General features: G+C 38.7%; 1 protein-coding gene across 3 annotated transcripts in view; it reads left to right on the plus strand.

Annotated features, from left to right (window-relative positions):
- The first annotated feature begins 563 nt into the window (after positions 1–563).
- LOC132129569 (adipolin-like) overlaps positions 564–11,920 on the plus strand; it is a 27,244-nt gene continuing 15,887 nt past the window's right edge. For all 3 annotated transcript variants that reach the window (XM_059541194.1, XM_059541195.1, XM_059541196.1), the window contains exon 1: positions 564–1,324. In XM_059541194.1, the coding sequence (XP_059397177.1) occupies positions 1,151–1,324 (174 nt within the window). In that variant the 5' untranslated portion in view covers positions 564–1,150. The remainder of the gene's footprint in view (positions 1,325–11,920) is intronic.

Here is an 11,920-nt window from a genome sequence, read left to right on the forward strand (position 1 = left end):
GTTTGAATTTTCTGAGACTAAATGTCACATGTAGAGAGCTACTGCAAAGTAGGACACTACACTACACACACACACACACACAGATTTACACCTACACACATGAAGACGCATTCCCTAGAGTCTGCCTGCCGAAGAGCTCTCCCTCAAGACTTGAGTTATTTCATTAGTGAGATAAAACAGGGCTGAGCGCACTGAGGTTGTCAGTTTCACTGATGAAGAAAAGAGAACCAGGGGAATCAGAAAGAAAGAGAGAGAGAAAGAGCGAGAGACAGAGAGGGGGCTGTGATAAACTCTGCTGCGAGCCCTCCTGTAAGCAGAGTGAGAGAGTGCAGGAGCAACAGCATAAGATCTGGAGAGGGTGAAAACACAACTGTGAGCAAGACCTACCACAAAGTCCACACAGATCTTGCACTTCGAGGTGAGTGTGCATGTGTTTTTGTCACCCTGCATAACTGGGCTGATGCATTTGGGTGCGATCGTCCTGTCAAGTGCTTCTCTGCGTTGAAGTTGGCCGTGGGGGACCGAGAAGGCCAAAAGCTACAAAAACTGGAGTGTTTCCAACTACCAATTCCCTCCGGACATTTTTTTCCTACTTCGGCAAAAAGGAACCACATGTAAAGACTGATGGGACAAGACCTCAGCATTGCTTACCAGAGAATCGGCTCAGATGCATCACTGCAGAGACCCAACATCTCAGTAGGAGCGAGACGGAGGTAAAGAACCAGAGAGAAAGTGAGAGGGAATCTGAGTTATTTCTATCCACTGCCCCCCTTCCCACACTGGGACCCTCTTCACTTGCCCTCTGCTATCCATCCATGGGGCAGGAAGCGTGAAAAATCTCACTAATGGGTTTATTTGCTGTCAGCTCAGCGACGACCTGTCATTTCTCAGGACCACTCCACACTTGACACATTTCATAGTCGAGTAAGCCTTGCTTTGTTTTTGCCTAAAGAGCCCTTGCTTCACACTGATCAAGACAAGGGTGAGGTATCAGGTGGATTTGACAAGTCCCTTAATCACTTTGCCTGCCTATTACAGTATTCTTCTTCAAGTGAGGTCAAGCGTGGGGGACGGCTCGCTGTTCCTTTGTATTTCTCAAAGTTGAGAACTTCCCGCAGTTAGAAAGAGTCTGCTTTCTGGTGGGCTGAAGATGCGTAGCTGGCTGCTAGCTGTGGTGACAGCAGTGCTCTGGAGCCAGTGCATCCTTCTAGGGTGGGCTGAAGGCGGGAAGATGCGTAAGAGGCCGAAGGAGCTTGCTCCGCAGGACACTGAAGCATTCAACACCACTCTTTCCAACAGTGAGGAGCTGGATGGCAGCACAAAGGTAAATGCCAGGATAGTTTCTCATTGCTTTTCTTATAAATTTAAGCTATATGTTAATTTCTCAGCTCTGCATATGAATATGCATATGATTCCACATCAGAAGTGTTATATTATTGTTTAGAAAAATTTTACTGTTAGAAAAAATCCCTGTTAGAAAAAATGTTTGAAAATTGTCCCTTTAGGGCCCTAGAGGCAGCATCCTCAAAAGTGCATATTTGTACCTTACCTACCCCTAAAAAGTGTTTATCAGTACGTTAAGCTTAAATGTCAGTATCTTAAAGTACTAATATGCAGTCAACAGTGTACTTTTTAAGGTACGGCCTATGGGAGAAGCTAAAGGTAAATATTTTGCACATTTTCAGGGTATGTCATATGGCTGCTATTTTTTCTGTGTTTTTGATGACTTTTGTTTTCTGCAATTGGCTTGTTCTATCATGTGTTTTCTTTTTAATAATAAACCTCTGATATTGCAGTAATCAGATGACGGATGAAAGGATTCACATAAAAAATGCGCATAATAGAAAATTACAGGTGCATCTCAATAAATTATAATGTTGTGGAAAAGGTCATTTATTTGAGTAATTCAACTCAAATTGTGAAACTTGTGAATTAAATAAATTCAGTGCACACAGACTGAAGTAAACAAATTAGAATACTTCAAAAGACCAATAAAAATGTATTTTAGTGAATTGTTGGCCTTCTGAAAAGTATGTTAATTTACTGTACATATACTCAATATTTGGTAGGGGCTCCTTTTGCTTTAATTACTGCCTCAATTCAGTGTGGAATGGAGGTGATCAGTTTGTGGCACTGCTGAGGTGGTAGGAAGCCCAGGTTTCTTTGACAGTGGCCTTCAGCTCATCTGCATTTCTTTGTCTCTTCTTTCTCATTTTCCTCTTGACAATAGCCCATAGATTCTCTATTGGGTTCAGGTCTGGTGAGTTTGATGGCCAGTCAAGCACACCAACACCATGGTCATTTAACCAACTTTTGGTGATTTTTGCAGTGTGGGCAGGTGCCAAATCCTACTGAAAAAAGGAAATCAGCATCTTCAAAAAGCTGGTCAGCAGAAGGAAGCACGAAGTGCTCCAAAATTTCTTGATAAATGGGTGCAGTGACTTCATCACAGACTGTGGAAACTTAACACTGGACTTCAAGCAACTTGAATGGCTATGAGCTTCTCCACCCTTCCTCCAGAATCTAGGACCTTGGTTTCCAAATGAAATTCAAAACTTGTTCTCATCTGAAAATAGGACTTTGGACCACTGGGCAACAGTCCAGTTCTTCTTTCTCCTTAGCCTAGGTAAGACGCTTCTGACGTTGTCTGTGGCTCAGGAGTGGCTTAACAAGAGGAATACGACAACTGAAGCCAAATTCCTTGACACGTCTGTATGCCTTGACCCCAGCCTCAGTCCATTCCTTGTGAAGTTCACTCAAATTCTTGAATCGATTTTGCTTGACAATCCTCATAAGGCTGTGGTTTTCTCGGTTGGTTGTGCATCTTTTTCTTCCACACTTTTTCCTTCCACTCAACTTTCAACATGCTTGGATACAGCACTCTGTGAACTGCCAGCTTTTTTTGCAATGAATGTTTGTCGATGATTGTCTTCTGGACAGCTGTTAGATCAGCAGTCTTCCCCATGATTGTGTAGCCTAGTCAACCAAACTGAGAGACTATTTTGAAGGCTCAGGAAACCTTTACAGGTGTTTTGAGTTGATTAGCTGATTGCCATGTCACCATATTCTTATTTGTTGCGATAGTGAATTGGTGGGTTTTTGTTAAATATGAGCCAAAATCATTACAATTAAAAGAACCAAAGACTTAAACTACTTCAGTCTGTGTGCATTGAATTTATTTAATACACAAGTTTCACAATTTGAGTTGAATTACTGAAATAAATGAACTTTTCCACATTCTAATTTATTGAGATGCACCTGTATACCTTAAATGCACTTTAAGTTATTTAGATTAAAATCTTCTGCCAAATCTGTAAATGTAATGCATTTAGTGACAAATCATACCTCATAGTGTGTCAAAATCACCTTGTAACAGCCAGGCCGAGAAAATACCTCAAAATGATGTGTTTTAAATGCTCTGTTAAATATGTCAGCACACTCATCAGAAAGCAAAGCTGACTGCATTTGCCACTTACAGTTGTCTCTCATACTTTGTAAATACGCCTGAGCAGAAGTCGTCAGCTGCTTTGCAAACTTTGGCTATTTAAACAAGCTTAGAGCGAGCTCATCCAAAGCCCATGACAGAGATGCTACAAGTATTTTTGATTAGCTTGGCACAGACTCAAACATGTGTTTCTTGAGAATTAGGCCGGTCTAATTCTTCAGAACAGCTCAACAGAATGAGATTCAGAATGATAAATAGAGCGGTTATAGATATGTGAAGAATGCACATTCAGAAGGCCTGATCAGAGCATCGATTAGTTCTCTCAGTAGGGGTTTTCTACCAGAGCACGAAGGAGGGCTTGTTTGTTATTTGAGACTTGGTGTCATTAGGTTTCAGATGATGAGAATGGTAAACAGGGACTCTTTTGCATTTGCATATAAAATAAATAAATAAATACAGAATGACCATTCATTTTTATGTGCATAAACCTTGGAAAATATCATATTGTGCTAAATTATCGTGCATAAGTGCACTGACATTTCCTGGCTCCACCAAGGCCAACATATTACTATTCCAACTCTGTATTTGTTTATTGTTCCTGTATTGTTTAGATATCAGGGTTTCCATTGGAAAATTAGCTCCTGTCTCAGCCCACCCATAGAGTTGGCATTCTCAAGTAACTCCCAGCTACCCCTGTGCCAACCACTCTCACTATAACTGCTTCAGTGATTTTGCTGACAAGGGTTATTGTCTTATTGAATTTTTACACATCACTGAATGTTGTGACAGTCTGGTTGTGTGTTTTATCTCCACATTGTGTGTATTTTGACATTAATATGAAGGAATTTTCAATAAGGGACAGTCAAATTGCACATATGTGTCTGTACAGTATATATAATATATACTGTAAAATGTATTTATTAGTTTTAAATCAAAGAAAGATTAAGTAGGCCTATGTTTTACAAGAACACAATATTTCAGTCTTATTACTTCTAATTTTGTGTTTAACTCAAAATTATTTGCAATGTTCTTTGTAATTATTTAATTTACTAGCAATTTCTGAGTGAAAAGACAGTTGAACTTGAGTCAAACTCTCAATGCTGTACCTTCATTGCATCCAAATTGTGTCTCCTTTGCTACCTTCTCCTCCTTGTCTCCTTATCTTTATGGCCCAGCACAGGCAGGCTGTCACGATGTGATTCCTGAGAAGGTTAGGTGGGGAGATATTTAAAGACCCTTGGCAGAGCTCTTTCCCAGCCCATTGATTCTGTCATTCATAGGACAGGCTGACTCCGCTGTGTCTGGGACATCCGATAGGGGCAGTGTGGCCCCCTGAAAAAACTGGGGCATCAGGCTGCATAAGCCCCTCACAAAGCCTCACAGAAAGGGTCCTGAAAGAGGACACCTCAAGAAGGATTAGTCACTCTCCCTCCCCATACTTACATTCTTTTCATCTTGTCCAGTACAATCAGAGAGTAATGACATAATAACTCTAAAACCCAATGTTTTGCCAGATTTGTCACTGCCAGTAAGCGTCACTCGGGCTTGGGACCCTGGGTGACATTCATAGGGATGGAGATCATCTTTACAGGAATAGGTGGGTTTTGTAGGATCCATATGTCCAGCTACTAATATATGTTATAGGCCTATTCAATTCTTAAAATCCCAATATCAGTGTTTATTGTCCTGTAGATGTCACTGCGTTCTGTGTTTTTCATTTACATTTACTTATTTAGCAGGGTGTGATGAGGGCTTCATTCAAAATCAACATGGCCAGTGTAGTCTGATTCATGAACAAATGACTCTTATGATACGCTTCTTTTTAGTAAATCAAAAAACAAGTAATTCAACCAGTGTAATTAGATTCACAGACAAATGGATCTTATGAGCAGGTTCGTTTATTGTAGCAAAAAATACAGTGCAACCAGTGTAAATATGAATTAACAACTCTTAAGAGCTGGTTAATTTTAGTATCTTAAAACCTACAGTGCATTGCAACCATTGGAGTTCGATTCATAAAACAAATGACTCTTATGAGCCGGTTCCTTTTAGTGAATCAAAACATACTGCATGACAAGTGTAGTTTAATTTCAATGACTAAGAAGTCTCTTGAGACGATTCTTTTAATAATTATTCAAAAAGATGAGTTACCTGTTTAAATCAAATGTTGCCCTACCTATTACAGCCCTAAATATTAATTAACAGAGATGTGTTTTTTCTATAGCAGAAATATAGACTAATGAATCAGATTCAAGTTAAACTGAATCAACAGTGGATTCCTATAGCGAGTTTGTGAATCTGAATCAAATCCAATCCATTGATACACAATCCTATACAAGAGGGACCAGTGAATGGTGAGTTGTCTCTGTTTTGGCTTGAGTATTGAAGAATCCATGAAAACATTGTGTTCTCAAAAAAAAAAACAATGCTGTTTAATATTAAAAATGACTTATTTTGCAAATGTGATTAATTGCAAAGAATATAAATATTTGAATCCAGCCCTGATATTTACTTGAACAGTGGCCATTGGGACATTCACATTAGGACACAGAGTACAAGGAACAGAGGAACAGCATGTACAGACATTAAATGGGGTACAAATAACTCAAATCAAAAAACCTGCCCTAAACCAAAAGACACAACTTTTCCTATAGCACTTCATATGAACGTCTCACACATTTTTTCATTAGCTACAATTTTAATAGTATTCATTACATATGTGTGAGATATAATCTTAAAATAACACAGTTTTATCTCTTTTGTGTTCAAAATTACTACTGAACTTTCAGAATCCCAAAACCCACAGGAATTATTCACCATCCTGGTGAGTGCAGCATTACGGTACGTCGCTAGGTGTTTATCTGAAGTATTTCTCAGCTGTCCATTTGACCTACCACAGATAATAAGGGAAATGAGCACCAGTGCAAACTAGCTCAACATTATAATTTGCACACAAAGCAGGTGTGATGCTGCAATCAGACTCTCTTCAACTCTTTGACTTTTTTATGGCAAGAGGAGGGCAGGATAATTCCTCAGTATCTCATAATAAGACTTGTGGCTCTCTCTCCCCTCGCATGTCTTCACTAGCCAGGAATGCACACTTGATATACATATACATATCTAAACGAAGTTTACCCTGCTACGATGGCATGGAACAGAAAGAGTTATTTAAACAACACAAAGCCTCATTACCTGGCCTACATGTTAGTTTTGCAAAGTTACAAGTGTATTCTGACACATACATGCTGTTGTGCTTGGTATGAGTGAAGACAGAGAGTAAATTGGATTCAGACATCTTTGATGTCACTGTTTAATGACCTGTGGGCTTATAATGGGGGCATTTCCAGCCCCCCCGAGTAATAACAAAGTGGTTAATTGCCTGCAATGTAAGAATGTGATGAATTTGGAGTGTATTAGTTATCAGACCTTGTCCACAGGGAGGGAATAACAGAATAATGAGGCCTCGGTAATGAAATATACAGTGGTGCCGGGTCTGTTACCTGTTAAATGATGGCCTTTGAAGCTTTCTGCTGCTTGATATCCTGCCAAATAATCATTTAGCTTTTTGTATCTCTATGTTCTGAGTTCCAAAGGAGTAATGACTTGGTACCAAAATAAACTATAATTGCAGGTAAGAATCTGAGGTGTGGTGTGAATGCGTCCATATAATCAAACCCATAAATCTGTGTACCGACCAATAAAGCTGTGTTTGGGAACATACCATCATCACAATTTGTTCTATCGCACACATACCATGTCCATGAGACTAAGGAAAGTGAATATTCATGTTCAGCCATATTTGGTGTCCTTCATGGCTGTCTTTCATATGTCAGGTTATACGAGAAATGGTGGGTGAATTGGGAAGTAATGGGTGTATGACATGAAGTATGCACACAAATCTGTCGATATGTTAAAGGAGATCCTTCCACAAAGGCATGGGATAGGTAAAATCATCAAGCCATATATGGATGAATGCACAGACAGTCATGATACACCCCTGGAGAAACAACAATAACTTTGGGAAAGCCCTCAGTCACTGTTTTCACTGTAGAGCACCTGTCTAGTTTTTTTTTGCCAACTATTTCTGATGTGTTTGAATTGCATGCTTTATTTATTTTTCAATGTTAACTGGTGTTATTTTTAGGGGATGGCTGTTGCATCTTTGCAGTGTTGACAACAGTCATGAGAAACATGTTTTATACGTGTTATTGTAAGCATTTTTAAATTTCAAATAGTTTTTCTAAACATTGACATTTGAATTTGGAATTCTTTTACAAAATTCTACATTTAGACAGAAATAGTCCTAATGGTTTGGTATTTTTAGCTACATACTTTTCAGTGTGTTACTGTAATGTCTGGTAAATTTTGGACCTGAGGTACAAAAATCAACAAACAGAAGCAATTTCTTCATAAAATGTCACTAAACCACATGGCTGTGTTAGAACAGACCCAGTTTGTAAAGTCTGGACTATGTACTTTTCAGTTAATGACAAGTAAAAACATTTTGTGTCATTTCGTACCTTCAGGCTGTGTAATGAAATGGATATGCTGCCTAGATGAGGTTATAAGGTTTTTCACAATCAAACACTGCTGCATAATTGTTGATTGTGGCCTCCAGGCAGATTTTTATGGCCGTGTTTGTGTTTTCTATGGCGTGCTGCCACAAAAATAGTCTCTGACGTTTTTATCTTGAAAATAAACAGATTTTTTAAAAACATTTTCTCTGAATACACAGTGAGCACAAAGAATTGTGGGAAAATGTTGCATTGTTAAACAAGCTTATTATTTTAACACCGTTCAAATCTAAAAATTATTCTGTTTGATATGTATATGTTGGAATTGTTATATTCTATTCTTACCTAAATAATGTTTTAAGACTATTAATCATTAAAACTAAATACTGCAATGCTTTTTCATCAATCCTCAGAAACAACTCTAACAATAAACTAATATGTGCACTGCAGATTTAATTGAATCGCCCATGCACTTTGTTCTGGTAAACCCCAAAAAATGAAATTGCATTTGGTAAACCACCATTTAACAATTAAACAGAAGTTTGACATGCTACATAAGTAAATGACTTTTGTAATTACCGATTCTTGCATGCACTTGCAGAAGAGATACTTTTGAGACATTTAGAAGTTAGGGGCTGTTCATGGTGTGGAGAAAAATAGAAACGTTCTTGAAAATGTCTTCTTTTGGTTTGTACGGTTGAAAGGAAGATATGAAACAACATGAGGTTAAGTAAATAACATATATTATATATATATATATTAGACACAGTTTCCATAATGTGTTTTTTTATTAATATGAAAATAGCTTTGTGTTTGCTTAGTGGAGTTATTATAAAGTCTCATAAGTCTCTTTTTCTCAGCTTTCTTTCAGACTCTCGTCAAAACATTTTGCTTGACTTTTTTTTTTACTCAGTCTCTAATGGAGCATTTGGCAGCTTTGCTCCACACAGCTCTGCTGTTTAAACAGCCCCAAAACAAACTCATCAGAGAAAAATCCACCCCAGTGGTATGCTGAGATAATAACAGCTTGCCATGATCTGTCTTGGTCTAAAATTCTTCAGGGTATAGGGCTTTTCAGACAAGCCATGGTACCGCTGTCAGCCGAATCAACTGTGTACACAGCACCCTGAAATATTGGAAAGTTTATCGCACTGAGCAGACTGCTGCACATTCCATGTCAGCCTAAAGTCTCTGTGAAAATATTCCTTTGCATCCAAAAGAACTTTAACTGTATGTCCATACTTAAAGAATCCTAGCTTTCTGACAGTCAGAGAATGGTCTATACTTTTTGAGTAAAGAACATGAGGGAACATGATAAAATTAGATTGTGTGGATAAACTGTAGATGTGTCTTCACAAACTTCTACGACATTTCCAAGCAGCAAATTCAGGCAAGTTAATCCTTGTCTTGACAGAATTATGGATCCTCCCCATACACCGACTGATCCAACTATGATCATTCGAAGTGTTAATGGAAGTTCCTCATATATTTTGAAGTGAATGTGTTGACTTGTCCACCTTTTCAATCTTGTGGAAACTGATTGTTCACTCTCTTGGCGAGGCCAAAAGACATTCCCCTTAAGATTTAAGTTAGCTTCTGTGTTAGCATCTGTGGCTTATACTTCTATTCAGCACAGGAAATTAAACAGCTCTATGGACCCGCCAAAGTCGATATTGATCCTTAATAGAACCATGTTGAATCAACAGTATTTGGGGGACCTCATGACCTGAGCATTTGTTCTTTTTGGTAATATTAGAATCCTGCAGATTTTTTTTGGCACGACTAGCCTGCTCTGCGCTGCAGTCTGTATTTATAAAGCATTCCATAAAGGACAATGGAAAAGAAACAAATGATGTCTTCTGCCGGTGTTGGAAGATCTAAGGGATTGCCTTCTGCTGTAACAGTATCTGTACAAATCTGTCCGTCTTTTGGCTGTCTCCAGGCTTCTACTTCACAACAATAACACTCAGACATCCAACATGCGAGAGGCTTGTGTGCTAGTTAAGTTGTTTATTTTGTCTTCTGTCACAAGAATAGAGTGAGAGAAAAAAATTACAACCCAATCAAAAATATGAGCTTATCTCATTCCAGGATGTATAAAAAAAAAGCACAAAGAGCTTATTTTATTACAGCTTAACGTGAGGCAGGTCTTTCTGTAAAGAGATGCAGTGTGTTAGTTTAAAAGATAAGTGATCCAGGTCTCTGTGCCAAACCTAAACAAATTCCATTTCAGACAGCTCACCTCTACAACTTTTCTCTATCTCTGTTTCTATCGCAATCACAGTCATTTGAAGTTTAGGGAAGGGCTCAAGGAGATTCAGTACATATCTGTGGTTACTGGGATTTATAAAGCCTTACGTTTCATCTAAGTAAAAACATTGTCAGCTCCTCTGTATTGTTGGTGGTTAGTTGGTCAAGTAACAATAATGTATATAGAAATATTTATATTTCATATTTATATAATTATTTCAGATTTAGTTTAGTACAACCCGAATTCCGGAAAAGTTGGGACGTTTTTTAAATTTTAATAAAATGAAAACTAAAGGAATTTCAAATCACATGAGCCAATATTTTATTCACAATAGAACATAGATAACGTAGCAAATGTTTAAACTGAGAAATTTTACACTTTTATCCACTTAATTGGCTCATTTAAAATTTAATGCCTGCTACAGGTCTCAAAAAAGTTGGCACGGGGGCAACAAATGGCTAAAAAAGCAAGCAGTTTTGAAAATATTCAGCTGGGAGAACATCTAGTGATTAATTAAGTTAATTGATATCAGGTCTGTAACATGATTAGCTATAAAAGCTTTGTCTTAGAGAAGCAGAGTCTCTCAGAAGTAAAGATGGGCAGAGGCTCTCCAATCTGTGAAAGACTGCGTAAAAAAATTGTGGAAAACTTTAAAAACAATGTTCCTCAACGTCAAATTGCAAAGGCTTTGCAAATCTCATCATCTACAGTGCATAACATCATCAAAAGATTCAGAGAAACTGGAGAAATCTCTGTGCGTAAGGGACAAGGCCGGAGACCTTTATTGGATGCCCGTGGTCTTCGGGCTCTCAGACGACACTGCATCACTCATCGGCATGATCGTGTCAATGACATTAGTAAATGGGCCCAGGAATACTTTCCGAAACCACTGTCGGTAAACACAATCCGCCGTGCCATCAGCAGATGCCAACTAAAGCTCTATCATGCAAAAAGGAAGCCATATGTGAACATGGTCCAGAAGCGCCATCGTGTCCTGTGGGCCAAGGCTCATTTAAAATGGACTATTTCAAAGTGGAATAGTGTTTTCTGGTCAGACTAGTCCAAATTTGACATTCTTGTTGGAAATCACGGACGCCGTGTCCTCCGGGCTAAAGAGGAGGGAGACCTTCCAGCATGTTATCAGCGTTCAGTTCAAAAGCCAGCATCTCTGATGGTATGGGGGTGCATAAGTGCATACGGTATGGGCAGCTTGCATGTTTTGGAAGGCTCTGTGAATGCTGAAAGGTATATAAAGGTTTTAGAGCAACATATGCTTCCCTCCAAACAACGTCTATTTCAGGGAAGGCCTTGTTTATTTCAGCAGGACAATGCAAAACCACATACTGCAGCTATAACAACAGCATGGCTTCGTCGTAGAAGAGTCCGGGTGCTAACCTGGCCAGCCTGCAGTTTAGATCTTTCACCTATAGAGAACATTTGGTGCATCATTAAACGAAAAATACGTCAAAGACGACCACGCACTCTTCAGCAGCTGGAAATCTATATAAGGCAAGAATGGGACCAAATTCCAACAGCAAAACTCCAGCAACTCATAGCCTCAATGCCCAGACGTCTTCAAACTGTTTTGAAAAGAAAAGGAGATGCTACACCATGGTAAACATGCCCCGTCCCAACTATTTTGAGACCTGTAGCAGAAATCAAAATTGAAATGAGCTCATTTTGTGCATAAAATTGTAAACTTTCTCAGTT

This window comes from Carassius carassius, chromosome 46 (genome assembly GCF_963082965.1).
Source record: "Carassius carassius chromosome 46, fCarCar2.1, whole genome shotgun sequence".
Classification (NCBI taxonomy): Eukaryota; Metazoa; Chordata; class Actinopteri; order Cypriniformes; family Cyprinidae; genus Carassius; species Carassius carassius.